At 53.0% G+C, this 14,978-nt stretch overlaps 2 protein-coding genes across 2 annotated transcripts; both read right to left on the bottom strand.

The window, feature by feature from the left end:
- Positions 1–6,924: 6,924 nt before the first annotated feature.
- On the bottom strand, positions 6,925–12,767 carry CDK5RAP1 (CDK5 regulatory subunit associated protein 1). Its single transcript, XM_039719421.1, has 12 exons — positions 12,555–12,767; positions 12,057–12,091; positions 11,288–11,388; positions 10,944–11,154; positions 10,102–10,222; positions 9,590–9,820; positions 9,247–9,344; positions 9,079–9,134; positions 8,833–8,963; positions 7,826–7,975; positions 7,289–7,429; positions 6,925–7,157 (listed from the first exon to the last, which is right to left on the bottom strand). The coding sequence occupies exons 1-12, from the start codon at positions 12,630–12,632 to the stop codon at positions 7,077–7,079; spliced, it is 1,434 nt and encodes a 477-aa protein (XP_039575355.1). The 5' UTR covers positions 12,633–12,767; the 3' UTR covers positions 6,925–7,076.
- A 539-nt stretch (positions 12,768–13,306) lies between these two features.
- LOC120506986 (bactericidal permeability-increasing protein-like) lies at positions 13,307–14,942 on the bottom strand. Its single transcript, XM_039719126.1, has 5 exons — positions 14,788–14,942; positions 14,444–14,511; positions 14,179–14,221; positions 13,764–13,827; positions 13,307–13,380 (listed from the first exon to the last, which is right to left on the bottom strand). The coding sequence occupies exons 1-5, from the start codon at positions 14,932–14,934 to the stop codon at positions 13,307–13,309; spliced, it is 396 nt and encodes a 131-aa protein (XP_039575060.1). The 5' UTR covers positions 14,935–14,942.
- Between the last annotated feature and the right edge of the window lie 36 nt (positions 14,943–14,978).

Genomic DNA, 14,978 nt, shown 5'->3' on the forward strand with positions numbered 1-14,978 from the left:
TTCAGCACGTGACTTGGTTCCTTTCCAAACTGCCAAAGGATTTTTGCATTTGCAAGGGTTTTGTTATTTATCTCTCCCATCAGCTACAGGAGTAACTCACATGTGAGGAATATTGAATAGGTGAGCCTGCTGGAAAGGTGGGGAACCACAGGGGCTGCAGCCCCAGAGCCAGGCCTGAGTGAAGCCCAAGCCCTGCCCAGGCTGCTGGACCCCCACTCTCACAGCTTAAAGTAGCTACAGAAACATGGTCAATGTGGCAAATAAATATTCCCCTCATTTGTATTTATGCAGATTTATTCTGCCCCTGTCCCTGAGCTGCTGGTTCTTTTAGTGTGTATTCCTGCTCCTGCCTGTTGCCAGCGAGCTGGGGGCTGTTTGACATGGACAAACACATCCCTGGGGCCCCAGGGAGACAGCTCCCCCCTAGGCTGGGCTGGGACCCCCAGGGAGAGCAGTGGCAGTAGCCAGCAAGCTCTTGGGCACAGGAGCTTGCTCCTGGCTGCTTTGGCATCAAACCTCATGCTGGGCTGGCTGTGCCACAGCTCTGGAGCTGAATGGCTGCATGGTGAGAGGGGCCAGGGACAGATGCCCAAGCCCTGCAGCCTCCAGATCCACTGGCACAGCACCATGTGCCACCAAGCATTTCCACACTGGCTCTGCTGGGCATTCCTGGTGGGCAGCACCCACACCCTTCTCTGCCTCTGCCCAGCGTGGGTCCCTCTGGTCCTGCCCAGGGCCCAGAGCCCCATCCAACAGGCACAGGGGAGTTCAGGTGCTGTTAGCTGAGAGTTTGCAGCCAGCATCCTCCCGGTACCAGGCTGCAGAGCCAGGGCTCCTGCTCACATCTTCTGGGTGGCAAAATGTTCCCCTGAAAACCTTGGAGGTTCTCGCTGCTCTTTTCCCAAGGTAATGGTGTGGCTGATGTGTCACCAGTGCCACAGGACCAGAGGCCAGCCTCTCCTGCTGCTCCTTCAGTGCCTTTACCTCACTATCGTGAGTGAGCAGTACCCCAAGCAGCCAATGCCACCCCTGCCCTGCCAATTAATGGCAGAGGTAACAATGCTAATGAGATGTGGGCACTGGGCACGTCTGGGCTGCACCAGAGCACCTCGCTCTGGCTGCAGTAACACCCACACCTGGGGGCTCAGGGAATGGATCTTGGTGCTGCGATCTGTGTGTGCTCAGAGTGCAGAGATGAAGGGCAGATGCTGGGTGCCCTCTGAGGACAGTGGCAGAGCTCTGTCACACGAGGACAGGATGGGTGGCAGTGCTTGGCCCAAGCTATTGGATCCGTAACGCCTTATTGGGCACCTTCAGTTTCCAGTTCCTAAGGAAACAAGAGGAGGAGGAAGGAACGTGCCAAGCCCGGTTCTAGGCTCACTTGCTGTGAATGACTGCAAAAAGAGGTGTAAATATTTCCTCAGTAACCCTAGAGCCAAAATGCCAAACCCCAAACCTCTCCAAGTGGCACAGTGCCATCAGTCTGGGTCCCCCCTTTGCTGCCACAGGCAGGGGTGGGCAGCCACTGTGAGCCCTGTGGGGACAGCAGCAGCACCTGCACTGCTCTGACCCACCAGTATGAGTAACAACACTGCCATGGGGCATGTCCCTGCTGCTGGCACCCCCAGCCCCAGTGTGCCAGGACAGATGACCCTGGAACAGCTCAGATCTTTGCTAACTCTGGCTGCAAGGGCACTGATGGGGTTTCTCCTCTCACCCTACTGGGTTCCCCTGTGGAGTTTGGTCTGAGGCTCTCCCAGGCTTCTGCACCCAATGACACCTGTCTGCTGTGCAGAGCATCCCAGGGGTACTGTCAGCATTGCCACTGCTGGACTGGCTGCTGAGCATGGGATAGGGAAAGCTTTGCCACACAGTATAAGGGCTTTTCAAAATGGAGTTTGGATAAGAAACTGTGGGAAGAATCTTCCCCTTTAATGAAATGTCAGAATGTTTTCCATTTTTAAAGGAAAGCTGGTTGTGGAATTGCCTCCTGTTTGGTTCTGATAGCTTCAACCAAAGCCTCCTACTATTCTTTTTTAAACTTCCTGTAGTTAAATTACAGAAAGATGACATTAAAAAAAAAGAGAGAAGGAACAGATTAAAAGACACTAAATAACCCAAAGAGAAGGGAGCACCTTGTTTAGTCTCAAACCCCATAATCAGCCTTACCAAAAGTGAATCTCATTTCTGTTCCCCTCACTGTCCTGATGGATGCAGGAAGGGGAGGAGGACAATCTTTTCTGGCTGTTCATTTTCACAGCAGTGTGCTGAATATTAATCACTCCCCAACCCTCTGCTGGAGGCACTGCTGCAAATTGCCCATCCTGCAGCCACTCTGTAATTCCTACACGGGAGCCACAGCCCGGGTGGGTGAGGGATCCCACAATGACCTCGCTCTGTAAGTGGCAAACACACCCCAGCAGTGTCCCTGAACACCCTGACAGCTCCATTAGCCATGCCACTGTGCATCAGGCAGTTGTCATCCCTGGGTTTGCTCTCCAGGAATGAGACACCTTTCTCCTCCTCCTTAATGCAAGAAGTAAATGTAGGGCAGTGAGGTTGAGATTTGGGTGTTTTCAACACTGATGGACTTTGCTTTTGACACCCTTGGAGACATAATGAGAAAGGCCTGCCTTGTCCTTGTGCTGACAGCCCTCCCTACCCTCAGGCTGGCCACCCTGCCTGTCCCCAGGCTGGCAGGACTTCCAGCTCCACGTTCCTGGTGGCAATGGCTGCTGGGGAAGGTGGCTCGGGCCCAGCAGGAACAGGGACCTTGGTCAGGGCCCCCTTGAAATAATGTGAAATAATTCCCTTTCACATTTCCTAGTGGAAGTTCTGCTGAAGGGGAAGAGCCCCTGCCAGGCTCACAAAGCACAGAAAGCAGTCCTCTGTTTTTCACAGATACAGCTGTCCAAAGGAATTGCAGCACCTTCGCCTCACGGGAGGCATTTTAATTACTCTATTGACTCCTGCTCCTGAGAGCCCCAGGCGTGTCAGAGCTCAGGCTGGGATCAGAGGGATGCAGAGAGACAGGGAGGGAATGCATGACCATCCCTGACAGCCCAGTGCAGCGCCACTGCCATCCCATCACAGTCCCAGTGCCCTGCCCTGCACAGCAACGGGTGCTGGGCCATTCCACGCTGTCTCTGACCAGCACCAGACCATTTTCATGTCTCTGATCTATGTCTGACTGTTAAATAACTCAGCAGCAGGGAAAAAAATACTTGAAAAAATATCTGGAAGATATAGAGCCATTAATGAAAAACATCAGAAAATAGATATCAAGTAATGACACCGCGATCAGAGCTTATTAATAGGAAAGGCTAAAGATAAAACTAATTTAAACCTGATGAGACAAGACATCTCATCTTCAGGAGAATGAGAAGTCAATAGTTGTCTGTCAGCAAAGGAAATAAATTGCTCACAAGGGAGGAGGGAAAGCCACAGGACTGCTGGGCCCCAGAGAGCAGCAGTGCCTGTGAGAGCCTGTGAGATACGCTCTGAATTCACAAACCCCACAGCTCGGAGCTGCCACTCACCACTCTGTCATTGCCATGCAGGTCACAGCCCAGCAGCGCTCCGGGGAGGCACATGGGCATGGAGGGAGGCTGGGGACAGACAATGCCAACCCAGGGGGGCTGGAGAGCAGCTTGGGGCTGGTCTGGGGGTGCACCAAGCAATGGCAATGGAGAGCTCGTTGCATTTCCAGCACAGCGCAGAGCTCACCATCGGCTGCAGAGGAGCCTGCAGGAGCAGCTGTACCTGCCCTGCCAGACCCCAACCACCACCAGTTTCAGAAAGGAGTGAACAGTAGAACTGGTTTTAGAAGTGGAAAACAGTTTTGAAAGCTCTTTATGTAGCATTAAATCCCAAAGCTCTGTGCAAAGAGCTGGCTTCAGAAATGGTGATGAAAAACTGCTGAAGGAAAACTCCCTGGATCCCCAGCCCACAGCAATCCCAGAGCAGGGAGGAGGAGAAGGCCTGGGGGAATGGCTGGCAGGCACATGGAGCCTGTCTGCTGAAGTGAAAAGCCATGAGAAAAGAGGAAAGCATTTCCCCTGGCACAGCCTGGCAGGCCACTGGCATCACTCAGAGGCAATGCCTTGTCACCTGCCACCCCCCAGCAGAGCCAGGCTCCAGCTGACTTAAAGCAAACTGAGCTTACAGGCTTCCATCAGGGAAAACATCCATCCTTCCCTCCACCAGCACCATGACATGCAGAGGGAACACAGACTGCACAGCTCAAGGGGTTCTGAGGGAGGATGTGATACACCATAGCCAGCTCTGGCACTGGGAAAAGCCTGACTGCTCTGCCCAAACTGCTTCAAAAGTCTTGGAGAAGGGAGCAAATTTGGGCAGGTGAGTGTAGGCAGTGATGGGAATCAATTTTGAGGCTGTCCTTAGGCCAAAAAAGCCAGTGCTGAGCAGGGGCTGTGAGCACCTGCTGCTGTCTGTCCCTCCACCCCCTGAGCACAGCCAAGACCTGAGGACAAACAAGTTTGGTCTCTGATGGGGGCCAGGGGAACAAACGGGCTCTTGTTCTCCCTGACAGCGACCTTTCTGCCAGGTGAAGCTTTTTGTGTGTGCGGGTGATGTCCAGCCCCACCCACACCCTGCCAGCAGAAAGGAAAGTGCAGGCTGTGATTTTCGAAATTCAGGTGTCAGGAGACACCCTCAGGGCACGGCTGCTGCTGGAAAGTAAATGTCATCCCAGCACTTCAGGTCTGTACTGGGAAACCTGAGCTGCCAAAAGCCTCCTTAGGTGTTTGCCCATGGGTGTAACTGGGGCAGGACTGACTGTAAGGGCACAACTTCGACCTGCAGAAGGCACAGGTGTCCATCAGGGAGATGGGAGGTCCGGCAGGGTTCAGGGCTCTCATCCCTGCTCAGGGTGGGAACAGAAACGTGCAAGAACACAAACGAGGTAGGAGTCCAGCTTTCCCAACAGCTGGATTTAGGCAGCAAACCTGACAAGTGACACAGAACCTGCATCCCACCTCCAGGCCTCAAGGAAAACAACACATTCCTTCTTCCACGCAGTGCCACAGGACTGACTCAGCCTCCAAGGTCACCGTAAGCACTTCCTAATGGATGCTTTGCTGCCTTAAAACCTCGGTCTTCATTCCCGAGGCCTATAAAAACTAAGGAGGCGAAGCAAATGGTGAGTGCTACGGCTCCCCGGGGAGCCCGTGCAGTGAGCATTATCACCTCCTCATCAAAATGTAAAACCCAGCTCTCCTCCTCATTAGTCTCCCGCTCTTAAAATAATGATTGTAAAACGGCCACAGCTGGCCTCAAAGCAGGATGGAGGGGGGAGGGCACACTGTGGTCTGCATTTCCCACTTGGAATAGATGCTCCTGGGGAGGTCAAAATGAGCAGGGAAAGGTGGGTGTCAGCCCTTTTTCCAGGATGCTGGCTTGGGCCCTAGTCCCAAAATGCCTGGGAATTATGAGCTGAAAGATTTGCCATGGGGCAGTTAAATTTGGCCACTGCTCAGTGGGCTTGATGAGCCAAGCACGCTGGCCTCAGTGCCCATCACCTCTGAAGGCTGTGCTGCTGCTTCCTTTGGGGTTTCATCCCAAACTCTGCCTCTTCCTGAAACCCCCTGGACCACAGGCTCACCCTCAGTGAGCAGCAGAGGTTCAGGCCTGGTTTGTGAACTTGGGCCACATACACATTCCCAGGTGGAAGCAGGAGGGCAGATCAGCCCTGTGTGCCTGTCAGCCCCGCAGAGCCCACACGGACTGTGCTGACTGTGCAGATTCACTTCTAGAAGGGACTCAGCTCTGATAATAAGCAAAATGTATTTGTTTCTTGAAGCCTAATGAATATTCAGTGAACCATGCTGTTTTCAAAGAGAAACAATTATAGCCCAGAAAGAGTGGAGAAGAGGCAGCTTTCGAGCAAAACCCTTTCAGGGTTATTTTAAAATTCTGCAAATTCATGTTGTGACTGCCCTGCTACCAGCTGTTCCTGCAAAACTGGTCACTGGCTTGAGCCTTTTATAAGGATTTATTTTAATGACATGATTATCTGTATTAAAAGGGCTGATCCTTTCTCACATCTCAGTTTACTCACAAGTGCAGGTCACAGGTCCTTGTTTGAATTTCACAGAGCAGGCTGGAATGTGACACTGCGCAGCCAGGGTCAGCTGCAGGCTGATGAAAACAAGGAACTGTCAGATGCACTTGAAGAACTTACTGGCCATTTAAATCAATACAACCATTTCTCTTAGTAAGCAAAGGGAAGGACATCCATAGATGTTTGGATTACAAAACGGCACCCCAGGTTTTAAGAGGCCAGAGATGACCCTCAACTAGCAGCCATCTCTTCCCATGCATTCTCCACTCTTCCCATGCATTCCCCAGGCCTGGAAACAAGGAAATTTTCTCCAGACAAGACCCAGTCCTCCCCAGTACCAGGGCAAGGCTGCATTCCTTCAGCCCCAGACATAACAGATTCACTGGTGCATGTTTAACACCATTTTTCATTCCACAGTCCAGTGCCACATTCCAACACACAAGTGTGGTGTGGGTTCTCGCATCCCCTTTCCAAGCATTTTGCCAATATTTGGAAATAGTTAATTAATCTTCTGTTATTTCAGGTCTTTCTACCATTTGACAGTACTCCTGCCATTCTCCAGTAGCTACTGGGGCTGTGTTTTGTAGGTAGTACCAGCTTTTGCAGCTCCTAAATTCAGCTGAGCTTGTAGGAAGGAACTGCTCTGCACATCCATCTCAGGCTGGGCTGTGCCAGAGGATGTGATCACAGTCAAAGGACAGACCTGCAGCACCCTGAGGGTGGGACAAGCCTCAGGGCAAGTCAAAATACACAATCTCACAGTACTTGGATTTTGCAAGTTCACACACAGCTTCTACCCCTTTGAACCTGCACACATCTATGAAGGGTAACTTGACACCAAAGCAGAAATATATATGTGTTTTATTATTTCATAAATAAATTTTAATATACATATATATCTCCATGGCTCTACCACATCTCTCCACCTGACCACACGTCCTTGTTTCTTCATGGAGAACATGTGCTGCTTCCATCCAGGGGCAGCAGGGATCCCTCAGTGAGCAGCAGCAGCACGGGACAGGGAGGTCCGGCAGAGCGGAACTCCCCGCAGGGTCTGCGAGCTGGCAGAGGTTACCTGAAAGAAACAGCACAGGCCCTCAGGCACAGAAAGGCTGGGGAGGATCCATTCTAATTTTAGGCTCTTCTGGCAGCAGCTGCCCTAGAGAACAGCACTGTGCAAGGAAATGAGCACTGCAGGCAGGTCACCTTCACCAGCACATAGTCCCCAGGCTGGGCTCTGCCTGGAGCCCCGCGCTCGGCAGCATCCTCCAGCTCGGCGTCAGGGAAGATCACCTTGATGTTGCCGTCGTTCCTCCCACACAGCTCCGAGGAAGAGCGTTTGCTGGGCTGGAAAGAGGACAGGGAACATTACCTGCATGGCAATTGCTCTGATTCACTGCTGGGCTTTATTGCCTCAGGAATTAATTGAGCACTATTGATGGTATTAAGCCCACATTAACCAAGCCCTGGAACACAGCACTGTGTCCAGAGTTGCTGGGTGACACACACCAAAGCACAAATTCTGTGCTTGGCCAGAGATGCATGCCTAACTGATCCCATTCCCTGTCCTCAGCTCAGTGCTCTGGGAAAGTCAAGCTGTCTGCTTAATTGTGAAGAAACAGTCTTGGGCATTCTGGGATTACAAGGGGAAAGTGAGAAGGGAAGGCGGAAGTGGTGACTGCTGTGCACAGCTTCAGAGCCAGCAAGAAAGGAGAAGGATAATTCCATTCCAGGCTCACTCACCCCTTCCACTAGCACCAGCTGGGCCTGTCCCACCAGTGCTGCGTTGGCCCTTGCAGCCTCCTCCCTGAAGGTGGCAATGAGCTGCTCCAGCCGCCGCTTCTTCACGTCTGCGGGGACATCGTCCTGCAGCCGGTGATGCGCCCGCGTCTTCTGCACACACAGAGCCAGCACAGCCCTCAGCACCCAGCCTGACCCCAGAGCCTGGTCTGACCCCAGCCAGCTCCACTGCTCTCCCAGCAACAGCTTCCCACATTCCAACAGTTTCAGTTTGTATCACAAAGGAACTATTCTCCAGTGCCAGCCACGTTCTCGCGCTCCTCACATCTTTCTTCTCCACCTTTTAGGCAGGTCTGCTGCAGGGCACTGAGTATCAGTGGCTGTGAAACAGTTTGTAGCTCCTGTGTGGGATGTGCCTGTCTGTCCATAGACAGGCAACAGATTCTACTACTTCTAATCTATGTACTCAATGGTGATCCAAATCCCTTTGCTTCCTTACATTTCCCAACCTTCTGTCCTCTTCCCCAACAGTATCATACACTCTGGAGAGCATTCTAATAGAGACTTACCCACTACCCACTCTTCTCATGGAAATACCTTCTCAAAAACTCACCACTTCCCTCCAGACTTGACTGACAGACCCTCATAGCTGGGCTCCAGCCCAGCTCCATCAGCACATTCCTCATCAGTAAATAATGTATTTGCAGCCTCTGCTGACACAGTTACTTCCCTGCAATGACCCTGGAGCATCTGCAGAGCCGGGTCACCGAGCAGTTACCAACCCTGACACTCCTACAGAGAAGCTGGAAGCCTCCCAGGCAGAACAACAGCCCTTGCAGAACCACATACCCTACAAGTGTTGCCTGGGACAAACAACATCTACAAGTATACCAAGTCTTTGGGTATGATTTTCATCAACTTTTTAAAAAATGTGTTATTGTGAGAAAGAGCACTGAGTTTAGGGGACACAGCAAGAAATAACAGCCTTCCCCACCAGGGCCTGCACTCACCTGTCTCATGCTGTAGGCAAACAGGAAGCCGACGTTGTAGCGGACTTCGCGCAGCAAGGACACTGTCTGCAGGTGATCCTCCTCTGTCTCTCCACAGAACCCAGCGATGAAATCACTGCTCAGGCTCACTCCTGTAACAGACACACAGCTGTACACTTCCCTCGTGGAAGACAGGAATGCTGCACTCAGGAAAGGACAGCGAGATGCAGCCGTGCCGAGCTCAGACCGAGCCAAAGGAACACACACCTGGGATAGAGTCACGCACGTGGTGCACAAGCTCCAAATACGCTTCTCTTGTGTATCTGCAGTGAACAGCACATGGATTTGCTAACTGGAAACCCACAACATCAGTGAGGAGAAACCAGCAGCCCAAATCAAAGGGCAGGACACAGGGCTCCTCATGGGGTGACCCACCCTCGCCGCATGGCCTCCAGGACTCGCGTGCTCCCACTCTGGGCTGGGAGGTGCAGCTGTTTGCAGATGTTGTGTCGCTCCTGGATGAGCTGCAGGACCTGTGGTAAGTGATCAGGAGATGTCTCAGAGAGCTTAACTGTACTTGGGTGCCAAGGAAAGAGTCTTCCCTGGTTAAAAGCCTGCAAACCTGCCACCTTTAGCCCCAGCATCCAACTCCCAGGAGCTGCTGTTCCCAGTTTGGGAACCCATGTTCTCTTTGGGAAGGCAGCACACCCCATACCTCACACTTCAGAGCTGCCTTGCTACCTGCAAGCAGAGGCCAAGGTGCTTATTTTACACTTGCCTCATCAGGAAAATCCTTGGGATGTGGGGAGGTGAAACGGATCCTCATTTCTGGATCAATCCTAGAGACCTGGTCCAGCAGGTGTGAGAAGCGCAAACCTCCCGCTTTGGCTTTGTAGACTGTGCTGAAGCCACGGCTGAGGCCAGGGGCAGCCACTGACTGAAACTGCACCTCAGACAGGTCTCGAAAGCTGTTGACATTCTGACCCAAGAGGGTCACTTCTTTTACTCCCTACAAAATAAACAGAGGAAGAAATATGACCTGGGCAGGATAGCTGAGCTGCAAGGGCAGCCACGGTTTTACTCCAAGGAGTTTCCAACAGAAGCCCTCCCATGCCTGTCTGTCATGGAGTATTATAAGGGGAATCCAAAAGCCACTGGTGCAACCCCACCACAACCTCATCTCTGCAGATAAAGGCAGTGACACTAGTTACAAGTACCACTGAAAACACTGTTACCAGGAACCACCTTTCTTCCCATGGCTGGGACAGGTGGGAGGAGGCTCTGCCTCACCTGATCTGAGAGCATCTTCACTTCCTGCAGGATGGAGGCGATGGGGCGGCTCCTTTCCCGGCCTCGGGTGAAGGGCACGATGCAGTAACTGCACATGTTGTCACAGCCCCGCATGATGGACCTGCCGAGAGGTACAGCACAGGTCACACCCCCTCCTCCACAACCATCCACGCTGCATCCTGCCCACATGAGCCCAGCACTGCTGCCTGCAGCCAGTTCCACACGCAGACCATCCACACTGGATTCAGCTTGCCCTGAGCTAACGCCTCCTGATTTTTTCTGCACATTTCCAAGAAAGCTGGGAAGAGCTAATGAGGCACAGACTGTCACTGCAGCCTGGCAGTGATCAAAGATCCTTCTACATCCCACCCCTGCAGAGTGATACTGTCCTTCCATGTGCTATGGCCACACAGCGCACAGTCTGATTTCATGTCTGACAATGTTATCACCAAAACTAAATCAGAAGTTGTAATGTGTGGAACATTAGAAGAAGGAATAGCAGAACCTGGGGCAGGGCACCACAGAAGGCAGGGGATGAGAGAGGCATAGGCTTCAGGTAGGGACAGTGGCACAGAAATCACTCAATGCAGCATCAGGCTGCGAGTCAGCATTCCCAAAGGGGAGGGAGAGATGTCCACAACAGCCAGAGCTCAGGGCATGCTCTCCAGGGCTCAGCCACACAGCAAAGCAACAGCAAAAACACACACACACACACACACACACTCTGGGAGACTCAGTGCAGCCAGCCACTGCATCTCCTAGTAGCTGCTGTCACTGACACCTACTCTGCACAGATTTCCAAACCAGAGCCACAGAAACAAGCACTGAGAAAAGGTACTCACACAAATGCTGTGGTGCCACTTGCACTAGTCTGGACAGGCAGAATGTCAGCATAGGTCTCATCTAGGGACAGCAGGACATTGGCAGCTTGCTGGCCAGACTCTGCCACTGCCAGCAGCCGGGGAAGGTCACGGTAGGCATCAGGGCCTGCTATGACATCGACCAGCTTCTCCCTGTGCAGAATCTCCTCCTTAAGCCTCTCAGCCATGCATCCTGCCAGCACAGGAGAAGGGTGCCATGAGGCAGTGCCTGCCCTCGTCACTCCCCCGCAGCCCTTCCAGCTGCTTTCCCCCCAGGCCAAGGCGGCTGCTGCCAGTGGGGCTCCGGCCGTGCAGCCCGGCCGTACCCAGGATCCCGACGCGGAGCCGAGCACGAGCCTGGGGCCGCCGCGCCTTCAGCGCCTTGAGGTGCTGCAGACGGTTCCAGATGGCCTGCTCTGCCTTCTCCCTGGGGAGCCAGCACAACGGGCTATTGCAGCTGCTGCTCCTGCACACAGCCCAGCCTAAGGGCCCAAGTGCTCGTGAGGAGAATTCAGCTAAAGGCAGGGGATCTAATGGCACCTGAGAGTGCCGTGTGTGGTGTGGGGATTATGTCTGGTCTCTGTAATATCTGCTATCACTTTGCTTGCCTGAGAGATCTCCACTGCAGAAACACTTTAGGGACTACGCTCTTGGGGACAAAAAGTGTCTTGGCCACATTACAAGGTACCCTGCAAGTGACAATGAGCATTTGGTGTCTTCTGCATTCAAAAAAATAACCAAGGAAATTTCCCTTTATATCAAGTTGCCCCTAAACATATTTCTCACATTTTTTAAGTACAGACACTGTACTAGTGAGTCACTTCAAGAGAAGATAAAATATTTTAAAATAAAATCATTAGTTGTGCAGGTCTCTCACTGCCCATGACATATACACAGAGCTTACAGTACCAAAGAACTTCTCACTGCCCAGAGAAGCAATTCATAGCACAATTAATGCAAATCATAGCACCAGCCAGCCCTACCCTCAACTAAATAGCCAGTTTCACACCTGCACACTCCTTTCCTCATGCAACACCTTTACTGCCTTGGTTTTCCTCAAAAAGTGTCCCAAACCAGTGATAAATGTCTCCTTACCTCACGGAACAGGTGACAAGAAGAACCACATCTGCCTAAATCGAAAGCAACAAAAAAGAGAAGAATCTATAAAAACCAAACAATAAGTTCTCAAGTCCTGCCCAGGTAACTTGAAGAGGCAGACTATAAAACTCACTTAACTCAGGGAAAAAAGACCTACCTAAGTATACAGTAGGTTTCAACAAAAGGAGTTGCAAGAAAGAAACAGAAGACAAGCAGAGTCTTCACTAAATGGTAAAAGTAAACCAAAGATGAGACAGGAGGATCCCGCTGTGTCCAATCCCTCTCCAACTGAGATGGAGCCCAGTAGTTTAAAGAAAAAAGACAACCCACAGCTTTCTAGCACACTTGTTAAGCAGTTTCCTTCACTTCACAGAACTCAGACTGCAAAACCCATAACATCCCACAGGGCTGCACTCCAGAGAAAAGCTGGGCCTTGCAGACACAGGCAGGGCGTGAGGGCTGTGCTCCAGGAGAGCTGCCAAGGTGCTGCCTTACCTCAGCCAGCTCCTTTGTCCTGGCATAGCCATTCTTCTGCAGGATGGCCCAGACGATCTCGGTGTCACTGACGTTCATCTGGCAGCCGTAGGTCTCCAGGTACACTGCAACAAAGGCCGTGTGGCACAGGAGCCTGCTCAGCTCCCATCCACAACCCGCCCCAGCCCCTGCTCTGCGGGAACAAGCCCTCAACACCACCACTGGAGTCAGGGAAGCAGCACAAAAGCTGCCTGCACCTGCAGCCCACAAGAGATAAACCGAGGGGCAGAAAAGACCTCCGAGGTCATCGAGTCCAGTCTGTGACCCAGAAGCACCATTTCAACTAAACCAGGGCACTGAGCGCCATGTAGAGTCTTCCCTTAAACACCTGCAGGGGCGGGGACTCCACCACCTCCATGGGTTGCCCATTCCAATGTCTAATGACCCTTTTTATGAAGGAATTTTTCCCAATATCCCACATAAAAGTCCCCTGGTGCAGCTGAAGACCACGTCCTCTTCTCCTGTCCCTCCCTCCTGTCAGGGAGTTGTGAGGGTGAGAAGGTTCCCCCTGAGCCTCCTTTTCTCCAGGCTGAGCCCCCTCAGCTCCCTCAGCCTCTCTGGTGCTCCAGCCCCTTCCCCAGCTCTATTCCCTTCTCTGGACATGCTCCAACACTTCCATGTCCTTCTTGAAGTGAGGGACTCAGAACTGGAAAAGGGACTTGCACTGCAAGCCTCACCCACGCCAGCCTTCCCTTCTCCGGCTGCCCTACCAGTTACAGGCCAGGTTGATACAGGCCACCCTTGATGCCCTTGATGTTCTTGGCCACCGGGTGCTGATGTTCAGCTGCTGTTGACCAACACCCCCAGGGCCTTTTCCACTGTGCTCTTTTCAGCTACTCTGCCCCAAGGCTGGAGTGAAGGTACAAGAGAGCAGGACACAGCTGTTCCGTGGTGGTTTGCCATGGACATGGAAACAGCTATAGCAGGTGGTTCCAACCCAGCTCCCATCTGACCCTGTGTGGCCTGATGTGAAGACAGTGACACCAACAGCACAGCCCCAGCACAAATGCCTTTATTGCTGGCATTAAAGGAGGAGGGGAGGGGGTGGCCCAGGGCAGGGGACCCCCAGCTCATGGGAGCACCAGGTGAGGCCCCAGCAGGGGGATGGAGGGTCCGGGCCAAGGCAGCAGTGCAGGGCAGTGGCAGGACTGGTGGTCAATAGGTTCTCACCATTGAGACGTGGGAGCAGGGTACTGGAAGTCATGATGTTGATTAAGGACTGCATCATTCGTACCTGAGTAGTGGGGAGATGAGGGAGGCAAAGCTTTAGTCTGCAGGACAGGAGACATGAAGGTACTCGAGGATAATTAGTAAAAGGAGAGGAGGAGCTGGGTTGGGCACACTCTTTGCCAGAGACCAGCAGCTTTGTCTGTTCACACTGGCAGTGTAGGAAATGCTGGGCTGAGAGCAGCAAAGGATCAGGCTCTGCATCCATTCCCAGCCTTGCAGGCCGAGGCAGGAGGTGGCTGCAGGGTCAGCGTGGGGTCCCATGTTGGGAGGCAGCAGGGAATGACTCCCTGTCCTGGTCCCCAGCAGGCTGCCAGCTCCATGCTGGGGGCTCTGGTCATGGTCAAGGGTAGCTCACCTGGAAAGTGCCAACAGCTGAATCCTTCAGGGAGAGCCTGATCCTGCACAGGGACAGAAGTGGTGCTGTGGAGGATGTGCCAAGGCAGGGAGCGATTCCAACCATCGATGGCCATGCAGATCCCACTCCCTCCAGCCCCAGCTCATTCCCTCCACAGCAGGCCCACATCCCAGGGACCTTCCCCTCCCCTCTGTGTGCCTGGGCACCCAAACCAGAAAGAGCCCCAGGCACCCCCTGCCCAGCCAGTGGCTGCTCCCCTCTGTACCTGCCCACATCCAGGCTCCCAACTAAGCGGCCGGATCTCACGTTGATGACAGCGGACACGTTCCCTGTCTGGGGAGAGAGCACAGAGCTCTGGCAGGGCTCACCCCACCTCACCCCAAAGTCAGAAACCCAGGAGAACAGCTGAAACACCCTCTGCCCATCCAGGGGCGTGTTTGCACCCAGCATTAAAGCTGCCATTTGTCAGCTCAGGAGCTGTTCGGCTGGGGACACCCTCACTGTGCCTGGACAGCACCTGGGAGCTCCCCTGGCAGGATCTGGGCAACAGGACTGGGCACAGCTCAAATTCCCTTCTACCCCATCTCCACAGGCCATGTCTGAACTCACCAGGCTGAGGAGGAAGAGAGGAGCCAGCTTGGAGTTGGGAAGGATGGCATAAGCCTGGACATCCACAATGGGCTGGAATGAGATTCCTCCTGGTCCAATAGTCAGGAATGGAGCAGTGGGAGTGGACAGCCTGAACTTCATTGGCATGTTTGGGTACTTCTCCTCCAGCTGTGTGGGAGTAGGGAGAGGAT

Source organism: Passer montanus, unplaced genomic scaffold (assembly GCF_014805655.1).
Source record: "Passer montanus isolate IOZ18808 unplaced genomic scaffold, ASM1480565v1 scaffold41, whole genome shotgun sequence".
In the NCBI taxonomy this organism is placed as follows: Eukaryota; Metazoa; Chordata; class Aves; order Passeriformes; family Passeridae; genus Passer; species Passer montanus.